The 23,335-nt window shown below is 48.8% G+C and overlaps 1 protein-coding gene across 2 annotated transcripts in view; it reads left to right on the plus strand.

The window, feature by feature from the left end:
* Nucleotides 1–23,335, plus strand: part of TRAPPC12 (trafficking protein particle complex subunit 12) — a 67,150-nt gene that overhangs the window by 17,677 nt on the left and 26,138 nt on the right. For both annotated transcript variants that reach the window (XM_068564964.1, XM_068564965.1), the window contains exons 4-5: nucleotides 10,253–10,366; nucleotides 11,531–11,669. In XM_068564964.1, coding sequence (XP_068421065.1) covers nucleotides 10,253–10,366; nucleotides 11,531–11,669 — 253 coding nt within the window. The remainder of the gene's footprint in view (nucleotides 1–10,252; nucleotides 10,367–11,530; nucleotides 11,670–23,335) is intronic.

The following is a 23,335-nucleotide window of genomic DNA, read 5'->3' on the forward strand; positions in this document are numbered from 1 at the left end:
CTAACCTTTCAGTGTCTGTATGCATTATCGTTTGTTAATGAAGATACAGGTCTTAGAAGGTAACTGTGTCCACGGCCACGTGAATCTGGTGGAATGAACAGGTCTCCCTTGTGGAGTGGGCCGCTGTCGTTCCCTTTACTTGGCCAGTGTCGTGAGCAGTCGGCCGTACCCAAAGTGTGACTTGTAATGATAACGCTTAGAGAGGACCCAGAGCCACACGCAGTCGGTGTCATTAATTCTCAGGCCATCTTTTTACCTCCTTTGATTATTCCTGCTGTTAATAAATGTATGTGGTGGTTTGATTGTTTTTCATACATTGAAAATACTTGAGGCCAGTAGAAATTTTATTAACAGTCCTAACAAGGAGAACTGTTTAAGGTGGGAAATGTATTCATAAAAAGACCGTTACCTTGCCCTGGCATTTTAATTATGCCCTAAAATAATTGCTCTCGTCTTTAAGACTAGGAAAGAGTTTCTCAGTGTATTTTCCTAAGTAATGTCAGAGTATTCTAAGATTGTAATTTACAGGGAAATGAATGTCACAGCCTCTGGAGAAAGACGTTTTAATTACTTCAGTGGTGTCATATGTGGCGTTAATGATTTCCTTTGAGTCGTAGGTGGGGAAAAGTTATGTACGTACTATCAGTTACTTGAGTGATTTTTATTGGACTATTTTTCTCATTTGGAAGTTGTGGAATGCCTATGTTCAGTTTCTCAAATAGAGTCTATATCTTACTTCCTAGTTTAAAAAAGGTCGTATTTATTTAAGCTTAGATCTTTTTCCCGTATTTAAATACCTTCATTATCAGAGTTCTACATGTCATATACAATAATTATGAGATTTTTAAGATTTTCTCCACAGCACTTAAAGATTAACATGGTATATTTAAATTCTAATTTTAAAAACAATTTTTTTACCAAAACATTTCTGACATCTACTATTGAAAATGGAGGAGGACCACCAAGAATGGGAACTAGAGGTGGAAAACAATGAGATAGAAATAGCACAAGACACTCTGGAGAAATCCGTAATTATCATCAAGCAGCAGGCGGCCTGTAATCACAAGCCCTGGCTCGCGCGGTTGCGGAGCTAAGGTCCTGCTGTCCTGAAGGAAGGGGGCGCCGGGCGTTAGAGCCAATGCTATGTGGTCGCCCCTGCCTGTCCTCGGGTCTCCTTCATCCCCTCCTGCACACCTGCTACCTGGCTCGCCCATCAGGCCACCCAGAGCTGTGCAGGGAGATGGGGAGGAGGGGGCAGAGGCCAGCCCTGTCTCCTCCAGCCTTTTTCTGGGAACAGAGAGGGACCCTGGCCCTGCTGGCTCTACCTCACCTCTCAGGCAAGTCCGGAGAGCGAAAGAGCATCAGAAAGCTGAAGGCAGTGCTTACTCTTTCGATGCTGGAGAAGTAACCCCCGCCTCCCTGCATCCAGCGCGCATGTCTGTGCGTACGCGCACACGCACGCACGTACACGTACACATATGCACACACATGCACACACGCGCACGCTTGACGTGCGGGATAGAGGCAACATCCACCCTGCATGCTCACTGGAAACACACAAGGACAAGCGCTGGAAAGAGTGAAAGTGCAGCAGGAGCCGCTTGCCCACCACAGCAGCGGGACGGAGGCCAGGGACGGTCCCCACACCGAGGGGCCGTGCAGGATTGGCATGGGGGACGCGTGTGGGAAGAGCCGCGTGGCAGGTTATTGGGGAAAGAACGGAATGAATTGATGGATGAAGGGCATGGCATTAACTGGATGTTCAAGTGGGAAAATAAAAAGACCGCTGCTTCTAAGCACACCCAGAAGGGAATTCCAAGTGAAGTAATTTCAAAAAATAGAAGAGACTCTTAGTGACTCAGGCCAGAGAAGCAATTCTTAACAAGACACAAAAAACTAAACCTTCCAGGAAATATCGATAACCTGACTACTCTGAAATTTAAAACTGTGTTTAACAAAAACACCATAAAGAGCATTAAAAAATGAGAGAAGATGTTTGAAATATACATCAAGACCTTCGTCTAATTTATAAGAAACAGATACAGCCCGATAGAAAAACAGGCGAAAGATATGAAGATGCAGTTCATGGAAACCAAAGAGCCAGTAAGCATGGAAAAAATGCTCAGCCTCACTGGGACCACAGAAATCTCAGTGAGACAAGAGTGTCCTGCGTGTCAGCCCCATCGTATTGGGAGCACCAGATGTCAGCAGGGGTGCGTGTGCGGGGCGCCTGAACCGGAAGGGCTGCCTTGCAGAGCAGTTTAGCAGCAGCTGGTAAAATACATGGCTTGTGCCGCTTTTAATCACATACTTTAGGAAGCCTCTGTACATGTTCATGAAGATATGTTCAGGAATGTGCTGTATGATTTGTATCGGCCAAAAACTTTATTAAAAAACTTAATATCCAGAGCAGTTGAAATACAGGCACAAGAGCCACGTTCATCAGTATGGGTAAATTTCCAGAACAGTGCTGAGCAAGAAGGACGAAGCGCGAAGGCTGCATGGAACGCCCCGGCTCGCGTTCGTGCTTGAGAACGAGCTGAGAATCCCTCAGCCTCAACTCTGAGGCCGGGGGAGCCCTGGAAACCTAGAACTAGTTTTGGCCGCAAAATCTGCCTTGGCCAGGTTCACCCGGTGCCAGCCCTGGACGTTCTCTGCGTCTGTCCTCCGGCCCTTCCTGCCCTGCCCCTGCTCTCTTGCTTCTCCGTTGGAGAGGGGCACTGGGAGCTGGGGTGGGGGGCGGGGGCAGGGCAAGCTCCTTCCTGGCGGCAGTCCCACGGCCACAGCTCTCCTGCAGCCGCCACCTCTGGCCTGTGCTTGCTTCTGTCGCCCGGCCCTGGCTGCACTGCCGCCCCTGCGAGGTGCTCCTGGCCTCGGCCACATTCCTGCAGCAGCCCCTTCACCCAGCGCTCCTGGAACCCCCGGGAACAGTCAGTAGCTCCTGATTGCTGCCAGGCCTCTGGTGGACAAGACAGTCTGTGTTGATCCCACTCGGCGTGAACAAAAATATTCCTGTGCCTGGAAGTGTCTTCGAAGTACACAGTAAATTTGTAGTTTAGCCACGTAAATATTCTGTCAGGAAGGATATTATTTGGGGAATCATAAATTGTAAATGGTCAGCTTTTCTAGCAACTTCTTTATGTTCTTTCCCTTTTTTTCTTTCTTTTTTTCTTTTTAAATTATGATACAAAGAAATTCATTTCATCTCTCTGTTTCCTCTGCAACCATGTCTGACTCTCAAACCAGAAGATAATCAGATTTAACGTAGAGATTAGAGGAACTGTCTGGTCACCTCTGGTCCTGAGCCGCAGTGGCCAGAGCGGAGCAGGATGAGTCCCCAAACAGGCTGCCGACAGGTAGGCAGGAGGCGCCTGGACTCCCTCCACGTGCTGTTCGTTACTAATTGTCCCCAGGAAGTAGGTCGTTCTGACTCCTAGAAGTTTGGCTGCCGGGTTAGTGTAAGCGTGCTTAGAAATGATTACATGTCACTTACTGACCGGTGATATTAACCGAAGAGGGCTCAGCCTAAGAAAGGCACGTGCCATCAAGAGTGGCAGGTATCAGCGTGAGTCTTCCTTGGCAGTCGTCCCTCAGCGTCGTGGGGTTTGGTTCCAGGACCCCCGCGGATACGAGACCCGTGACGCTCACATCTCCTGTATAAAAGGGCGTAGTATTGGCATGTAACCTGCCCACATCCCCCGTGTCCCTGACATCATCTCTAGATCACTGACAACAGCTAATACAATCTAAGTGCCACGTGACTCTTTGCCGGTGCAAGGCAAGTCCAGGTTTTGCTTTTTTGAACTTTCAGGAATTTTTTCTGAATATTTTCAGTCTGAGGTTGGTTGAGTCCTTGAATGCGGAACCTGTGTATATGGGGGGAAGGAAGGGGGAGTGGGAGCGACTGTACTCAGTCATCAGTGGGGAGAAGCTAACAGGAGCATAAACAGGTCTGCTTTCTATTTTCAGTTAGGAAAGAAGCCACTTTTGAAAAGACTTACATTTACTAAAAAAATGAATAATTAAGATGGTAGGTTTTGGCTTCATTTTTAATGGTGATCTGGTTTGAAATATAGAAAACATATCTTAGTATAAGAATCCTAGCAAGAGCCGAAGGCTTTTTATGTGATACATTTTACTATTTTTAATCATTTGTGGAGCACTTCATATTTGCAAAGTACTGCAAATAATTTTATTACACATTTAAATGCTTTATTAGTGGTGGGTACCTATATATATATAGTGGATATAAAATAAGATAGGAGTCTTTGCTGTGTAATAACTATTTCTTATTTGTTTCAAAAATACATAAATATCCATGATCAGATAGTCTCATTAATATATTTCTGCTCCCAGACACCTTCTTTCTGGGACGGTGTCAACGGGCTCCTTATCTCCTAGAGCTAAAGTCCCCCGCACACCCACCCCAGAAAAAACCCTCTCCCCTCGTGCTTTAGCTGCCGTACTTAGTACTTGGTACACATCTGTACTGGGTAGAAAAAATGATGTGTTATTTCTACAGGCATTAGTGTGGTTCCTGCACATCAGGTGAGAGTCGGGGCCCCATCACGTGAGGCAGAGGTGGACAAGCCGCCACCCGTTCCTAGACCAGGACGTAAAGGCTGCGTCTGCGAGGCTGCTGTCCCACCGGATGGGTGTTCAGCCTGTCCTTGAGTCCCAAACCTCTCTTCCTCATTTTACAAACAGCATGTTCTTACTGTAGAAAAATGGAAGAGAAATTGATTGCGTAAACCACTGTTGGTTAACACCTTAGTTAGTATGTACTAACATTTTTTTTGAAGTATATTTGATTTACAGTGTTGTGTTAGTTTCAGGTATAGCACAGCAATTCAGTTTTTTATATATATATATATATATATATACACACACACACACACACACACACACACATATATGTGTGTATATATATTCTTTTCCATTATAAGTTATTACAAGTTATTGAATAGAGTTCCCTGTGCTATACAGCAGGTCCGTGTTGTTTATCTATTTTATATATAGTAGTGTGTATATGTTAATCCCAAACTCCTAATTTATCCCTCCCACCACTTCCCCTTTGGTAACCATAAGTTTGTTTTCTACGTCTGTGAATCTATTTCTGTTTTGTATATAAGTTCATTTGTATCATGTTTTTTTTTAGATTCCACATATAAGCGATACCATGATGGCATTGTGTACTAACATTTAGTTTAGTATGTGTGTGTATACATGCAGTGTGTCTCTGTGTGAATGTGGATAGAAACGTGTATGTATTTGTGTTATACAAACACAATTCCGTATTACAGTTGACCCTTGAACAACACGGGTGTGAACTGCGTGGATCCACTTAACATGGGGATTTTTTCCTGCAGGTCCTGGACCCAGTCCTCCTTGGATTATTTCTTTAGGATCAATCCTAGGAGGAGAACGACTGGGTCAGAGTAGGGACAGTTCTGAGACATATTAATACAGACTATTAATATGTATTTTTCAGAAACAGTATAGCAGTGCACCTTTACCAGTACCATGTGCATGTACTTGCTTTCATGTCTCCTTGTCTGCCCTGACTTGTTCTTTTTAAAAAATTGTTTTTTCTCATTTCTTAGGCTAGCAATGGCATTTGCTTTTTTTTAATCTTTTTTCTTTCTTTTTTTTGGGGGAGGGGCAGTGGGAGCTGTTGAAAATCAACTCACTAGTAAATTGTGATTTGCATCTCTTCCATTACTAATGTATTGGGTTTTTTTACTGCCTTTTATAGTTCTGTGAATTTACTATTTCATGTTTCACAAATCTTGGAGCATCTATATGTGATAAGGGCCACAGTAAAGAAATACTGTTAGAGGCTAAAACCAGTGCCCTAGACAAGGCCACTGCCCCAGGACCTCACCCAGAGGAGGAGACAGGACACAGTCGCAGTTGACAGTTACCTGGAATGCGAGGCTGTCTTTTATGCGGGCAGGATGGGTGAGCTGGACCGCACCCTAGAGCAGTGTTTCCCAACCCACTTTTCAGTACTGGCGCCTGAGGAACGTTGTTAGCCGTTTCCCTAATTGCTCACCACCACCCTGAGCCCGCAGGAAGCTAAAGACTAGGGAGTCAGGTTTTAGGTTGGGTTACCCGTTGTCCCGAAGACCCAAGTCCCATCCCCTGTGTGTGTGTGTGCCGGTGGGCGCTTCTGGTTGTTCTCAGTGCCTTTTTAAAGGATCCCTGCTTCTTTCAGACCCCGCCCCTCCCCCTACTCCTCAATGAATGGCCTCCCCTCCCCACCCCCACACAGAAGCCTTCCCTTCCCGCCGGGCACTCGCCTCCGGAGGTCTGCGGTCAGAATATTACTCAGCCATAAAAAGAAATGAAATGGAGGTATTTGTAATGAGGTGGATGGAGTTAGAGTCTGTCATACAGAGTGAAGTAAGTCAGAAAGAGAAAAACAAATACAGTATGCTAACACATATATACGGAATCTAAGGGAAAAAAAAAAAAAAAGGCCATGAAGAACCTAGTGGCAAGACGGGAATAAAGACACAGACCTACTAGAGAATGGACTTGAGGATATGGGGAGGGGGTGGGGTGAGATGTGACAGGGTAAGAGAGTGTCATGGACATATATACACTACCAAATGTAAAATAGATAACTAGTGGGAAGCAGCCGCATAGCACAGGGAGATCAGCTCGGTGCTTTGTGACCACCTAGAGGGGTGGGATGGGGAGGGTGGGAGGGAGGGAGATGCAAGAGGGAAGAGAAATGGGAACATATTGTATATGTATAACTGATTCACTTTGTTATAAAGCAGAATTTAACACACCATTGTAAGGCAATTATACTTCAATAAAGATGTTTAAAAAAAAAAAGAATCCTTCCCCGACCACAGCTCTCTCCTTCCTTCCCAGCGGGCAGTCAGCCTGTCTCCAGCTTGGTCCGCCTTTGCTCTGTAAGGCTCCGAGTATTTGGTTAGAAACGAGCACTAAGTCTCGCTGTCCCTGGCGCTGCCCCCGGGAGCTTGGCGACTTGCAGACCCCGGAGCTGCCTCCTCGTTGCCCGCTGCGGCTCGTTCACCTCCCATCTCGTGGATCCGACCTCCACCCGCCCGCGTCTCCTCCCTGATCCCAGGACGCCACCTTCCTTCACTCTGGCTCTGCGTCCCCACCTGGCCGACTGGAAGGCCCCTCCTCCCTGCCCCGGCCGCTGCCCACACCCTCCACGGGCAGTCCTCCCACGTTCCGTCTCGGGCGGGCACAGGCCACACGCCAGCTGCTTATGCTTCTTTCCCTCTGACTATCTCAGAGGCCCAGATGGTCACCCAGTCTTGTCCCCCTGCCCTCTGCAGCCCACACGCTGCTACAGGCCACCTGCAGCTGTGCTTTTCAGGCTCGGTGCTGAGGACAGTGGGGTTTGGTTTTGGGTTTGGGGTTTTTCTCGTGGTTTTTCTTTTTTGACTTTACAGTCTTTAGCAGACTAAAACTCTTGTAAAATTCAATATCAATTAATAATAATGAGAAAAATGAGATGTACCAGGTGCAAGCCCCCTTTTGTTACTGTTTTATTCAACAGACATCTCATCCTGTAGAAGTTTCTCAGCCTCTGGGCCTTTCTCGCTGTGGACCAGTCACAAGCCGTTGAGGGGGCATGGTCCACAGTCCCTCCGAGGTGGCAGCGGCCGCGTGTCCTGTCAGGACCACAGAGTATCCTGGGCCCTGCGGGCCGCTCGGTCCCCGGGCAGCAGATGAGCGCCCCGCCCTCGGAGGGTGCACAGAGCCGCCTGGAGCCTGCGGAAGGGGCCAAGTGGCGGTGGGTGTGGTCCACAGGCCGACGCGGGGTCTGGAGGACTGGGTACCCTCCCGAGTGCTGCGGCGACATCTGCGTGGCCCCTCAGATTCACTCTTCATCACGGCAGGGGCTGCTGTTTCCAGAATGTCGCCATGCTCTTGAAAGCCTGCGCAGGGGCCTGGCCTTACCTGCCCCCGTCCTCACCTGTGCTGCCCACCCTCCCCTGCCCCCCTCCCTCGGGCCACAGGGCCTTCCCTCCTGCTCCTGTGCTTCCCGGCTGCTCACACCTGCCCTCCTCACTGGGTCATCCCTCACTCGCTCTCAGCTGAAGTCCTTTCCTGGGAAGACTGCCCCGTGCGCTCTGTTGCGATCTAGTGTCACCGGCAGGAGGGGTCAGCGTGTGTGACGCAGGCGGGCAGGAAGAGGCCGTCACCAAGCCCTGCACACGGGACCCGCTGAGATGTACACACAGAGCTGGCCCGAACTCAGCAGAACACCCTTCCCTGTCCCTTTCCACGTTTGCAGCCCAAGGAGGATATACACGGCCGCTGTTACCATAGAAAGGGATTATTGCGCTGAATTTAGACCGGAGAAAGCATCTGAAGATAGTAAAGTATAAATTATCTTAACCGGCCTAAAAATATTTCTGAGCTACCCACCAGAACGTGGAAGTCCTGTGTTCCTGGAAATCGTTTCTGTTGTACTTTGGACCATTTCGAGGGAAGTGGCTCCAGTCCGGTCTCAGGATGGACCAGTGGCTCTCAGAGCTGGACAGCATATGGCCCTGGAGCAGGAGGCCTGACACTGCGCTGTTTCTGTGCCAGTCTTCTCATCGTGGAAAGAAAAAGCTGCAAGATGTATTTTAAGAAATCAGGTTTGCGTCATCCTGTTACAGTTGCAGCTTGCTGACGGGAATCTGATAGCTGGTGCCGGCTGTCAGGCCAGTGAGGAAAATAATGCAAGAAAGTGTTGAGAAGCCCATGCAACACTGAGAGACCACTGCACGCCTCAGAGAGCGGCTGGAATCCAGACTCTGACCCCGCAGGTGCTGGCGGGCGTGTGGCCAGCAGGCTCCATTCTCTGCTGGTGAGAGCAGGAGGTGTGCACGGCCTCGAGGGTCCGTGTACAGCCAGAGGATCCTGCCATCCAGTCCGGCAGTCCTGCTCCTTGCTGCTTGCCCAGAGGATTTCAAACTCACGTCCGCACGAAAGCCCGCACTTGCGTGTTCATAGCACCTTTATTCATCATGGCCAAAAACTGGACGTGGCCAAGGTGCCCTTCAGCAGGTGAATGGGTAACGGTGGTTCGTCCAGACGCTGGAATATCACTCGGCACTAAAAAGCCATGACCTGTCGGGTCAGGAGGAGCCGTGAGGAGCCTGAGGTGCCTGTGGCTGGGGAGGGCAGGTGGCTTGCGCTAGGGCACACGACCAGTTCACCGTGGAGCCTGGACTCATGCCGCACCAACGTCCTTCCTGCCCCGGTTGCACTAAGCGGGCTGGGCATGCACACATGCACGCACACACACACATGAGAGAGGAAGAAGAGGAAGGAGGGTTCCTCCACGAGGAGCTGGTCCTTGCTGACTGCGTCATAGAAAGAAATGTGAATTCTGACTGAGGAAAGAACAGGCTGGACACGCTCCCCCCCGCACCCCCGGCTTCTTGTTCAAGAAGCACTTCGCAGACACAAAATCACTCAGTGCGTCCTTGAAAACAGCAGTTTACTGTCCCCCTTCCTTGCTGGAGCCAAGGTTAACAGGTGCAAAGATGTGTGTTCACCCCCTGCTCCGGCCCCTGCCCCGCAGACCTGCCCCGCCTCTGCCCTGCGGGCTGGGCTGTGCGCCGACGCAGCGGCGGGTGGTGCCTGTTCTGTCGGGAGAGCCTGCGTCCAGCACCCACTTCCAGCTTCTTAAAGGGTCAGACGTTCCCTCTGGCGATGCTTCCCCACTCATTTGCCTGGTGGCCCTCCTTTCTGTGTCGCGTCAGGGCAGAGATGAGCACGGTGAGGCCGAGTCCCTGAGCCCGTGTGTCGGTATCAGCCAGCGTTCCTGTGGTTCTAGTTATAACACGAAGCGCTGCGTGTGGATACACGGCCTAGAACATGTTGCGTCGGCGTAGTTCATTGATTTGTTTTTCACATTGAGAACACAGAATCATGTTAAACATATAAACCGCTACAGTCAGTCACACACAGACCTTAGATACAGATACATCCAACACACAGATTAAAATTAAATATTTGATTGTAATTTGATAAAAATCACAAGATAGAGGTGTCTTGCTAAAAAGGAAAGCAGTCTTATGGATTTGTGGTCGGGAGCTTTCAACAAGAATTCTGCCCTTGCGCTCTGTCAGGGGTTAACTGTTAAGATACTCTCTGTCACTCGTCTTGAAGCGTGTCTCCGGCTCGGCCCCCTTCCTGCCTAACGCCCGTCCGGCCTTCCGTCTGAGCGGCCGAGCCCTTGGTGACGTGTCCCCGTGTCTTTCAGAGCTGCAAGAACTGGAGGGCAGCCGTGGACCTGTGCGGGCGGCTCCTTACAGCCCACGGCCAAGGCTACGGCAAGAGCGGGCTGCCGACCAGCCACACCGCCGACTCCCTGCAGGTACCGCCCTGATGCTTCTCGGCTTCCGCAGCGTCTGGGGGCTGGAAGGGCCTTAAATTCTTCAAGAGGGAGGAGCGCGGAGAGTAGAGTTCTGAACGACAGGAAGCTCCTCTCACGAGGAGCAGCTGCAGAAGCCCTTCAATTCCCACCTCTCCACGGGGCGTTTGCTAACTTTTATTCGAAATTCTATGGGAACCCCCCCCCCCCCAAATCAAACCAGCCTCCAGATGCTCCAAGTCCGTGCAGAGCTGGTGGGAGGAGGAACCCTGGAGACCTCCGGGCGCGGCGGTCTGGGCCGTGCTCCTGTTTTCTCTGTCTGCCCGCCGGCAGCTGGCGCGGAGCGGTCAGGAGCGCACGGCCCACGTTACTCGCGCCGCGTCCCCCGGCCTCTGGCCCAAGCGGAGGAGGTTTTCCTTGCTCATGTCTGAAGCCCGTCCCCAACGGCCAGGGTGGCCCTCCCCGGACACGGCTCCGCTTCCCGCATGAGCCGACCCCGCTCCCTTTTCATGGTCGTCCCACAGACTGCCGCCACCTTCCTGCTCTGCAGCTGCGAGCCCCGCCCTCCGCCCCCAGGTTACAGGCGGCGCCCCCAACTGCCGTGCACTGCGGGCCGGAGCAGGGCGGCCTTCGCTCGGAGCGGTGTCCGGCTTTTCAGTCCTGCCCTTGCCACGTGGTCACTGCTTTTACACCTCGTTTCTCTCCGTGGTGGAACGAGGTTGACTTGGGTCACTTCCGAGGCCCCAACCCTGCCCTCTCACGTGGCCTCCGCTGGTTTCCTGAAGGTGCGTGGGTTCTGGCCACCGGAACCGACTGCGCCCCCCATGCCCCTCACCCCAGAGATGCCACGCCCTTCGCCGCTCCCCCCACACACACAGCTCCGCCACCCGCTCCCCCTGCCCTCGCCGGCCGACCCCCTCGGTCCGTACTGGCTCCTCCTTCACCACAACCCCTGGATTCTGCTCTCCTTCGGGGAGGGGGTGTTTCTTTTTAAATCCATTTTTATAAACCTGTAATTACGCAAACGTGCTAAGAAAGATAGATAGTTTAGCCCTTGTTTTAATGTATTTGAAATCGAGCTCTGATATCAATTTAAAAGGGAATAGGAATCTCTGAACCTGCGATACACAGATAACCTATTATTTCAATTATATTTTGTGTTTTTAGCTTTGGTTTGTGAGGCTGGCACTGCTGGTGAAGCTGGGCCTTTTCCAGAATGCCGAGATGGAGTTTGAGCCCTTCGGGAACCTGGATCAGCCAGATCTCTATTACGAGTACTACCCTCACGTGTACCCTGGGCGTAGGGGTAAGGCTGGGGGTTAACGTCAGTGCTTTTGCATGTGCTTTGCTTTGCCTGCACTTACATATCCAGTCCTGGTCATCAGATGAGCGGCCCGCAGTGAGCCTTGACCTACAGGGTGACCTCGCTCTGGCTCCTGAACACACTGACCTGGACAGACTCACTGACGCATCCGTCTGCCCATTCCGCAGCCATTTCTCGGGCACCTGCTGTGCCATGGCACTAAGATCTGGTATGAGGATTAGGTGGTGACATTCAGACTGTGCTCCGGAGTAAAAAATAATCTCGTATCATGACTTAGTGCAAACGTACACACAGAAATGAAACAGAGACAGACAGTCATGCAGCAATTCTTATTCTGTGCCATTTTCTCCGAATCTCCATTCTGATTTATTTAATTTATTTAAAAGTCTGGTTGCAGCCCACCAATGGGTCAGGACCATCATTTGGAAACACTGGGCTGCAGCGTGGGGTAGTTGTCGGAAGGTGGCCAGAAATAAGACTTGAGGAAGGGAGAGGGCTGGTTACAAAGAGCCTCCTGGAGCAGCCTTGAGGTAGAATGAACATCTCTTGGTGGAGAACCTTGTAAATATGTTTGAAACCCATCAAATGTTTGTATTAAATGTAAAACAATTTGGAAGGACCTCTGAGAGGCAGCATAAGCATGGGTACTGAAAGCCCGGGCTCTGGAGCCAGACTCCCTGTTAAATCCTGGCCTCTCCTTTTACTCGTGTGTGACCTTGGGCCAGTGATTCTGCATCTCTGCCCCGGTGTCCTTGTCGGTACAGCAGGGGTGGTAACCGTGCTTCTTCCTGGGGAGTCATGAAGAGTAAATGAGGTCGTATGTGTAAGGCGCTTAGAAGTGGCCGCACGTAGTAATCACTGCACTGGCTGTTTTTCTTACCTGTTCTTAATTCACGAGTGACACACCGTAGATCGCTGCCATCTTTTGTAAGATTGGCTGGTCAGCGTCTGTTGGATGCAGCAGTGGAGCAACAAAGAAAGGTCCTGGTTGCCAGGAAATGCAGAGCTTGATTGAGGCAGAAAATATAAAAACAGGACAAGAGACTACAAAAGCCCAATTAATAATAAAGATGGTAATTTTTGTAGAAGTTTCAAAAAATCAAATCAACATCTTCCTCAACTTGGTAGGTAAATGATGAACTAAAAAGACTAGAAGTGAAAACACGTTTCTCAACTTCTTTTTGTGTTGTTTTTCTTTAAAACTCAGATCCTGTTTCTTTGGGGGACACAGGGAAGGTTGGGGGGTTAGGCTTTCTTAGTCCTCAGTGCTTTATCCTTCATCATCTTCACTTTTCACGTAATGGGAGTTGGTCTGCATTGCCCTGAGTTTTCCCAGGCTTGAAGGAGGATTTTCTTTTTTTTTTTTTTTTTAATTATTTTTTAATTTATTTATTTTTGGCTGCATTGGGTCTTCATTGCTGTGCACAAGCTTTCTCTAGTTGCGGCGAGCAGGGGCTACTCTTAGTTGTGGTGCGTGGGCTTCTCATTGCGGTGGCTTCTCTTGTTGTGGAGCACGGGCTCTAGGCACGCGGGCTCCGTAGTTGTGGCTCACGGGCTCTAGAGCACAGGCTCAGTAGTTGTGGCGCACGGGCTTAGTTGCTCTGCAGTATGTGGGATCTTCCCGGACCAGGGCTCGAACCCGTGTCCCCTGCATTGGCAGGCGGATTCTCAACCACTGCGCCACCAGGGAAGCCCTTGAAGGAGGATTTTCAACGTGAGTTACTGTTAGACTTTTAGCCTCACTAGTGTAAAAATTCTTTTTCTTCTTTTTGACTAAAGGAACTCACCCCCTTGTAGAAAAGTGGGGAAAAAAGTAGGTTTTAAAACCTACAACAGGGCAGAAATCAGACCGGTTGTCTTGACGAGGTTGGCTCGACTGAGTGGAAGTGAACCAGCCGTGCTATACCGCTCAGAGTCAGGAAGGGGGCGGCAGGGCCCCCGTCCCAAATTTGTGAAACTTCTTACCACCCAGTGGCCTGTCGGGTCCAGCTAGTCTCCGGAGGACCAGGCGAGAAGGGCCCAAAGCCAGGAGCCCTGGTGAGCAAGCGTTCAGGGGTGTGGCCCCAGCTGCAGTGGTGGCTCCACAGGTTTAGATGTGGGTGGGAGGCCCCCGGGCCTTGCTCACCTGCCCGCGCTTCCTGCTCTGGGGCCCCGTGGTGTCTGCACAGGGCAGGCAGACCTGTCCGCCTCCTGTCTTGGAAGGTCACCCTCCCACACTTGTGCCAGGAAGCCCGCAGCGCTGGGGAGCGGGACTGTATCCGTCCTCTCGCTCCGTAAGGCTCGTCCGTGCGCCCGGCGTTGTAGGGGAGTTCACGTCCCCCCGTGCTCGTCTGGAGAGGCCCAGCATCCCCTGGTTGTCCGGGGGCCGCTCCCCCAGCGTGGCAGGTCCTGCACTCCTTTCTCGCCTGCACTTCCTAGCCATTGTGGTCCGTCCCTTCCGCAGAAGGCGATTTGCAAGCTTCCACCCCAAGTGAGGGTGTGTCTTTGTTGCCACTTCTTAATGGTGGAAGGGTGTTCGATGGAAAGGCTAAAGGCGTGTTGCATGGGGAAGTGTGGGGATATTTCTGTTCAGTAAATTCTCCCTGGCAGCCTTGATAATCAAGAGACGGCTGTTCCCATGCTTCTGGTAAGGAGCAGCTATGTTTCCCTTCAGCATAGGAAAAACATGTTTCTTTCCTCCGTGCCTGACTGTGGCCTGACGGCTCCCACGGCCTCCCCCCGACCCCCGGGCCTGGTCACGCTCGCGGCAGAGCGCGGGACCCTCCACCGGGTCCGGGGATCGGCAGCTGGTGCCGACAGGTGTTTTGTCTGCTGCTGACAAAAACTGAGAGCTCTTGAGCGCACAGGCCATCGGCCAGTGCCTCTGAACTACAGGTACTCTGTCCTGTGGCCACCGCGGCCCTGCTCTCTCTCCTCGCGGACGGGGGTTCATGGAGGTGACGCCGAGCTTCCTGCGAAATGAGGAATCGGGTCCTCGGGTCCAGCTGTAGAACTCTGTCATCCTTCCCCTCAACTCTTAGAACATCTCGTCCTAAGGATGTGCACACTGAACGCAGGCTTCTGATTCTGCCTGGAATTAAATTGCACTGGGGTAGGGATAAAGTGGAGCTAGTGGCCCTGCATCATTAAGCGGCTAATTTAAATTATGAAGTAGACGTAAATCATACGTACATTTGAGCTAAAATGTGTTAACATTCATCCATAGTGATATGCTGAATGTTTACTCATTTTTCTTCTCATTTTGTGGTGTAACAAGCCTAAATGGGAGATTTTGATTCATTCATTTCATTTTAGCTTCCAGTATATAAGCAAAGCAGGTCATTAAAATGTGCTTTTAAAAGGAAGCTATAATGATATAAACAAATAACGTTTATGAATGAGCTTTAATATATTTTATTTAAATATTGGGCATAATTTTTACCCATTCAGAATATTCATAACAAGTAATGAATCATGAGTAAAAATCATGAAATTTTCTTTTTTAATTTTCATCTAAGAAAGGAAGAGTATTGTGGTCTTATATATCCTCTGACATTTCTAGCAGTTTTCATGGAGTTACTTTCAGGGAGTGTGTGTTTTCACACACTCAGGCCGCCTTTTAATCAGTTGTTTGGAATTCTCACCCTTGTTCGCAAGAAAGAATGATGGCAGTGGTTGTTGAACAGGCCACCGGAGGCTGGAGGAGCCCCCTTCCCTGAACTCTTGTCCTTGCTCGTCCCTCACCTGTGTCCTCCCTCTTCGCGCTCTCCGTCGATTGCTGCCCCCCCCCTTTGCTGTATGTGCCTCCCTGTAATTCCAGGCCCGAGAGGTGGGGTCAGAAGCTGCTGTATGTGCCTCCCTGTAATTCCAGGCCCGAGAGGTGGGGTCAGAAGCTGCTCGCATCAAGCACCTCAGGCTGCCCACAGCGTGGTGAGCAGAGCTCATTCTCAGGTGTGGGATTTAGAAGCCCTGGCGGGGGGCTGTGAGCAGACAGCTCGCGTCTCCTCCTTGATGTGTGGTCCCCACACCCCAGCAGGACACACCCAGATGTGATACGCTAGGGTGACACTCGGCCACCGAGCTTCTCCACCTGTAGCTGTCACACAGCTCGGGAAACCCAGAGCTTCAGCGCCGGTCTTGCCAGTAGAAGATGTCAGAACAGTGGCCTGAGTCCAGAGCCTCAGCGGCACCGTGAGAACCTGTCCCCTCTGCCGGGCAAGGTTGTCTTTCCTGTCGGCGTCCCGCTGCTTGAGGGATGGCAGGCCCCTGTCTGGAACTCTGATTGTGCTTCCAGCAGGGTCCTCACACACACAGTTTCGCAGAACCAGATGTCACTGGGCTGCTTGAATGGTTCCCGCAGGTGGAGACGCTTGATTTTTCTGTCACTCACGTCCTGTGTACTCTCACCCATCCAGTCTGTCCCTTTTGAGAAGTCCTATGTTGGGATGCCTCCTGGTTGAATCCACTCTTTACTCAACAAAAATTAAATTTTTTTAAACGTCAAAAAAGAGTTTTATTAAGCACTCAGATAGTTAACAAATATTAATATTTTTTTCATATTTACTTCAGACATTTTTTGTAATAAACTCAAGTATTATTGATTCAGCCTTTAAAGCTCCCCATTTCCATCCCCTCATAAAGCAGCTTAGCGTGAATTTGTGTTTCCATATCATGTTTTGACATTTCCACTGCATACACACATATACACACACACACACAATACAGAGAGAACTGCAGGCTTTTGAAATGTACATGAGGAGCGTATCTTTCTTCATTTTGCCTCTTTTTCCCACATAACATTATTTGTATCCATAAGGTGAGCAAGTAGGATCTTTCCGATTCCAGACCCTAATGAACGATGCATTGTGGTGCGTGTTTCTCTTTGGCCACATGTTCCTGCATTTCTCTAAGGTATAAATTAAAAGTGTCAGTGCCAGGCTGTGTGGTGGTTGTATTTCCAGTGTTCAAAGAAGTGGTCAAATTACTTTCCAAAGTAGTTATACTAATTTAGGTTCCCAAAACCAGTGTATTCAAGTTTTTGTTTCCCCACTGGTGAATAAGTCTTGTCAATAAGACTTCTAGCTGGTGGGTCTGAAATTCTACCTCTCGTTACATCTTCTAGGGTTAAATGGCTTTTGTGTGTTACTGGCTGTTGCAGTTTCCTCTGAGGGGACCCACTCCTTCATAATCTTTGCTCACGTTTCCATTGGGTTATTTTGTGTTATTGATTTGTTGTAGTTCTTTACATATTTTAGGTATTTAATCCTTTATTTGTTATGAATCTTGCAAATATCTTCTCCCATTCTGGGAAATATTGTTTCTAACCCTAAATAAATACCAACATAACCTTTTTGTCAGCTTAGCAAGGGTCCCCCACGCTCCCTGCCCACATCGTCTTTGGCCCTGAAGACAGACACCCCTGTACCACCCTACACAGCCCGTGGAACATCCACCCCTCCCTGGAAACCTGCTCCCACCTCAGCGCCTGGGGAGAAAGCAAGAGGGTCACGGATGCCAGCCTTTTCCCAAATTAAGTGTTTTGGGTTTTGTTTGTCTTTAATGTTGACAAGTTCAGAATTACTGTTCCTGTTAAGGCTTTAAAGTACCTTTTCAAAACCCTTCATGTTGTTCCTCTTTTGAGAGCCATTCTTCATATGTTTATAATAGCCTTCTCCTTTTAATTTGCTTTTAATCAAATTATTTTTGACATTGTAATTGTTACACTAAAACAGATTGCTTCTTCTCCTGTTGGCTTTGTATTCTTGAGAAGTGTTGAGAGGAATTATATCCATGGATAATATTACGAGATCATTCACTGTGTTTTTTTATGAACGTCTTGCTTTGGTCTGGTGCCTTTGTTACAGTTGATAACCAGTGTTGATACATTATTATTAACATTACATTTGGGTTCACTCTTTAAGTTATGCATATTCATTGAAATTTTATCTTCAAAACAGATGAAATGTCCATTCCTGATGTCGTTAACATACCCGTTCCTGATGGAGTTCTTTTCAGCCTCTTGTAGGACACTAAGGTTTCCCATCCCAGCACCATCTTTTCCATCTGTTGTTGGAATTCTGTCTCCTGTTCGAAAGAAAGCGTAATGTTGGAAGTGAGCTTTGGGCTGTCAAAGTGCACCTCTGCGTAGGACGGTTCACTCCAGCTTTCCGTGCACCCGGAGGAAAACTGTGAAGCCACAGATCTCCCTGTTAGAAATGAAAAACATTTTGATTGTTGTTTAAGAAACGCACAGATAGCAGTGCCTCTTCTGATACTAAATTCAAATCTGTGTGTTTAGTTTATTAGAGCTATAATGATTTCATATGAAGTCTTATTTCAGAACTTAATCCTTATGAACTACCGAGTCAAACTAAAGCTGATGAGACAGACACACTCTGATTGACCCTCTGGCTCCCATCAGCTCCCTCCCCGCCTGGGTCAGCAAAGGTGAACTGTCGCTGGGTCTTCAGTCCTTTTCTGCCCTCCCTCCAGAGTCATGCAACTCACGTTTCTAGTTCTCAGACTAAATTCAGAAACTTTTTATCAACACATAACCATACATGGTGGTTCAGGATTGTTCAGCACATTTCAAATGTCTTACTTGTTTTCCACGAGAAAATTAACTCACCTCTCAGAGTTAACATCTGCTGCTTAGGTTAGATTTCCAGTTTACTTTCCTCGGTGCCAGAACTCTTCAGAGTTTATCACTTCAAGCATATTTTCCTCGACCTGAGAAGGCTGGTTAGTAAATCCTACAGCTTTTCACGTTGCTCACTCCCCTAGTGAACTCTGGCATTTCCAGTCTTTCCCGGAACAGATGGTTAAAGGGAGACGAAAATGTTCAGTTCGGGGCGCCACCTCTATCGTCAGGACACCCGAGTGAAGCCTCCTGTAACCCGTCTCACGCGAGAAACATGGGAGACACGTGCGTTCCCAGCGCCACCTGCATCAGACTCAGCATTTCAGACTCGTGCAGAGGCAGTATGGACCATCCTGAATTCCCCTTCCTGCCTCAGGGCTCTGGGGCAGCACTGAATTACCCCTTTAATAATAAGTCGTCTAGGACTCGCTCAGGCTGGTTTTTTGTTTTCAGATGCAGCCTTGGAGTTGGAAGTGTCTCGTTGAGGGTTGTTTTGTGGCGGGTGAGGGACTCTGTGCTCTCCGCCAGGCACGGGCGTCCCCCGACCTGTGTCCTCACGGCAGAGCAGAGGAAGCAGGGGCTCCGCTCCTCGCGTGCCACCGGGCCGCCGGGGTCGGGGAAGGACGGGTGTGGGCGCCGGGTCCAGGGAAGCAAGTGCAGAGCAGCAGTCAGGCACTGGGTCCTGCTTGCCTTGACGGCACGAGGACCTGCCAGGCCCCAAGGGGGAGAGCTGAGCCTGCTGACCGTGGACAGAGGGTCCGCGGAGTCTGTGCTCTGCTGGGCGTCCACCAGGCACCATGCGCCATCGCGTCAGCACGCTCGGGCCTCCCAGCAGCCTGGCCGTGTCCCAGTCCCCTGTCCTGCTGGGCGGGCGGCCAGGAAAGTTGAGAGAGGACGCCACCCGCCCAGCACACAGGCGAGTGGGTGGTGGGAGGTCCAGACTGTCTCCACACCAGGGAAGTCCTGTGCCTGTGTGCCCCCCGGGAGTCAAGCTGACATTCCTCCTCTTGCTTCTTCTTTCAAGTTTGCTGCCCAGCACGGGGCCTGCGTGATTTCTGGTGCATCCCGCTCTGACTCTCTGGGGCTGCCGAGTGGGTCTGCCGTACTGCAGGGGACTCGATAACATGAATTGTGTAGGAGTGTTTTCATTTAATGTTTTCTAAATGATTAATGAGAGCACTTCTACCGTATTTATACCAACCTAGATTTTGGCAGGTCGTGACTGTATGTGGGAACTTTCCAGAAAAACAGATCCACTGGGAAACACGTTTCCTTCCAGATTCTGACTTGCCCTCTTTTTCGAGGCGTGCTCTCCACGCAGGGGAGACAGGCTTCTGGCTGGTGTGGAGCTGTGTGTATTTCATGTCGCTGGATTCTTCTGGCATGAAGGGCTTCACTGATTCCCAGTGACTCTTCACACACAGCAAGGCTGGGTTTGCTAGACTGAGAGAATCAGTTTAAAGGTACTTTTATTTGCATTTCTTTACAACAAACAAACAAAAACAGGAAAGGCCTGAGTTACGTCGAAGCAGTTTCTGCTGTTTTATTGGCGAGAGTGTGGGGTTTGCTTGGGGACAGTGGTCACATCCCCTTCGTGTGTACATCCAGCGCCTGTGCTTGCCTTTGGCACCTGAAAGCCGCTGAGTAACTTGCTGTTAACCTGTTCAAGCTGGGATTAATAGACAGCGTTTCTCCAGCTGCTTTTCTTGTTTTGGCTGTATGGACAGTATATTTCTCCAGAGAGGGGCATTTCTCTTTCTGACGTGTCATGAGGCTGTGTGTGTGCTTCCCTCTCGATTTCTGCTCTTCGAGATTTTTAAGCAGTATGAGACCTTCCCAGTGGTACCAAGAGAGAAGCGGGGGAAGCTGTTTCCCACTTTAGCCCTGGCTTTCTCCCAGACACCCCCAGGAGAGCCACAGGCAAGGGGGACGTGGCTAAGGAGGACCGGTGCTGGCTCTTCCTCTTCCTGCTCTCGGCCATCTGGATAGAGTCCCAACTCCAGATGCGAGTCACAGGGAGGCACGTGGAGCGTCACCTGTCGCCGGCGTCTGCCTGCGTCCACCTCCCAGAGCTGCGGGAGTCTGGTCCAGCACAGACAGGCTCTGGTGGAAAGCTCGACAGTTTGGGACAGGGATGTCTGTTACTCCATAGAAGACGGTGCCTGGAGAGAAGATGGTGTGAGGGCCCAGAGCAGACAGAACTGCAGGCACGTTCTTTTGGTCTTCCAAAAGGTCTTTGTTCTGTCTGCGTTAGTTAGGACTTCCAGTACCTTGTTCAGTAGGAGTGGTAAAAAGGGGAGGGACATCTCGGCATTATTCAGGACCTTAGGGGGAAAGCGTCTAGTTTTTCACCATTGATTATGTTGTTAGCTGTAGGTTTTTATAGATGTTCTTTATTAAATTGAGGACGTTTTCCTCTATTCTTAGTTTGCTGAGAGTTTTAATCATGAATGGGTGGTATATTTTGTCAGATGCTTTTTCTGTTTCTCTTGATTTATTGTGTGATTTTTCTTGTTTAGCTTGTTTGATGTGATGGGTTACGTTAATTGATTTTTGAATGTTGAACCAACCTTGCATACCTGGAATAAATCCCAGTTGGTCATGGTGGATAATTTCTTTTATACACTGTTAGTTTTGATTTGCTAATTTTTTGTTGGATTTGATTTAGTTGGATTTGACTTGCTAATTTTGTTGAGGATTTTTGTATCTATGTTCATCTATAGTTTTCCTTTCTTATAATACTGATTTTTTCCTGATTTTTCTATAAGGGTAATGCTGGCCTCATAGAATGAATTAGGGAGCATCCCCTGCACTTCTGTTTTTCTGGAAGAGATTGTAGCGAATTGGTGCCAGTTCTTCCTTAAATGTTTTATAGAATTCACCAGTGAAACCATCTGGGCCTGGGCCTGGTGCCTTCTACTTTTGGAAGGTTATTATTTATCGATTTCATTTCTTAAGTAGATATTGGCCTATTTAGATTGTCTATTTCTCCTTGTATGAGTTTTAGTAAGTGGGTTGTGTCTTTCAAGGAATTGGTCCATTTCATCTAGGTTATAAAATTTGTTGACATAGATTTGTTCATAATATTCCCTTATTTTCCTTTTAATGTCCATGTGATCAGTAGTGATGACCCCTTTTTCATTTCTGATATTAGTAATTCATGTCTTCTCTCTTTTTTCTTGGTTAGCCTGGCTTGAGTTTTATAAGTTTTATTGATTTTTGTCAAAGAACTAGGTTTGGATTTTGATGATTTTCTCTATTGATTTCCCATTTTCAATGTCATTACTTTCTGCTCTAACTTTTCTTTCTTTTCTTCTGCTTTTATATTGCTTGTTTTTCTCTGGTATCCTACAGTAGAAGCTTAGATGATTAATTTTAGGTCTTTTAAATATATGCATTTAGCACTGTAAAATTCCCTCTTAGCACTGCTTTTGCTGCATCCCACGAATTTTGATAAGTAGTATTTTCATTTTCATTTAGTTTGAAATATCTTCATATGTTCTTTTAAATGCAGAAACTTCCCCAGGTCCATGGGCAATTTCCAGGGCAAAAGAGCAAGTAACTTCTGGCCACCTTGTCATATATTCAGCTCATTTATAAATTGGGCTTGGGAACTTCCACAGACGTTTTGTTTCTGCATTTATCTTATAAAGCTTAAAGTGTTCTGGAGATCTCTCCCTGCAGGTAAATTCTAAACCATGTGGGAACGACTATTGCCTGTTCTCTGTTTGATGTATAGGCATGAAAGACACAACTTACGTGTGACTTACCATGTTAGCGCAATCCCATTTTAGTGATGCCGGTGGTCAAGAAATGGTTCTTTCTAGGAAGCTGAAATGACTGATACCATGATGTCAACTCAGTCATCTGTCTTCTTCAGATGTGGCAATTATTTAGTGTCATCAAAAAAACACAAAATTCAAACATTTAAATTCAATAATTGTCATCTTTCTTTTCTCTAGGCTCACAATCACAATAGAAACTATTTTCCATAGTATTCCTTAGTTTTGTTTGTCCTTTTGACCTTTCTTCTTCCTCTCCTTACTGAAGACCATAGAGCATAGTACAATTTTTCAAGCTAAGAAGCACAAACATGAAGCCACCTCAGTGTGGCACATGGTAGACCCTCGCTGATGGTTGCTGGATGGATGATGGACGGACTGAGGCACAGAGAGGCTGAGCAGCTTGCAGCTGTCACACAGCTTGCTTCTAACCATCTTTAAAGTGTAGTCCAGGGACTTCCCTGGTGGCGCAGTGGTTAAGAATCCACCTGCCAATGCAGGGGACACGGGTTCGAGCCCTGGTCCGGGAAGATCCCACATGCCACGGAGCAACTAAGCCCGTGCGCTACAACTACTGAGCCTGCGCTCTAGAGCCCGCGAGACACAACTACTGAGCCCACGTACCACAACTGCTGAAGCCCCCGTGCCCTAGAGCTCACACGCCGCAACTCCTGAGCCCCGTGTGCTGCAGCTGCTGAAGCCCGCACGCCTAGAGCCCGTGCTCCGCAACAAGAAGCCACCGCAATGAGAAGCCCGCGCACCACAACCAATAGTAGCCCCCGCTCGCTGCAACTAGAGAAATCCCGCACGCAGCAACGAAGACCCAACGCAGCCAAAAAATAAAATAATAAGAAAGTGTAGTCCAGATCTAAGTATTGAGAGGTCCCTTCTGAATCTGTGTGATTGCCCTGTGCTGGCGTTGTCACCTCCTTTAAGCCATTCATAATCAGCACAGGCTGTTTGATTATTTGATGGCATTTATATACTTATATACTTACTATATTATGATATATACCATATTACGATATATACTTGGACAGATACATGTCCAAGTCATGTCAGAGGGGAACGTGACACTAACAGAAAGATTCCCTCACCCTAAGAGAACACAGCCACATTCAGATACTGTGTAAAAGCTCATTTCAACTGCAGTCCTTTTCGGATCACTGCTCTCGTGCCCCCGGCACGCTGATGGAGGTGGCACTGCCCAGAACTCATTCCTTCCGGGGCAGCCCTAGGCAGTGGAG

The sequence above is a fragment of the Eschrichtius robustus genome, chromosome 15, assembly GCF_028021215.1.
Source record: "Eschrichtius robustus isolate mEscRob2 chromosome 15, mEscRob2.pri, whole genome shotgun sequence".
In the NCBI taxonomy this organism is placed as follows: domain Eukaryota; kingdom Metazoa; phylum Chordata; class Mammalia; order Artiodactyla; family Eschrichtiidae; genus Eschrichtius; species Eschrichtius robustus.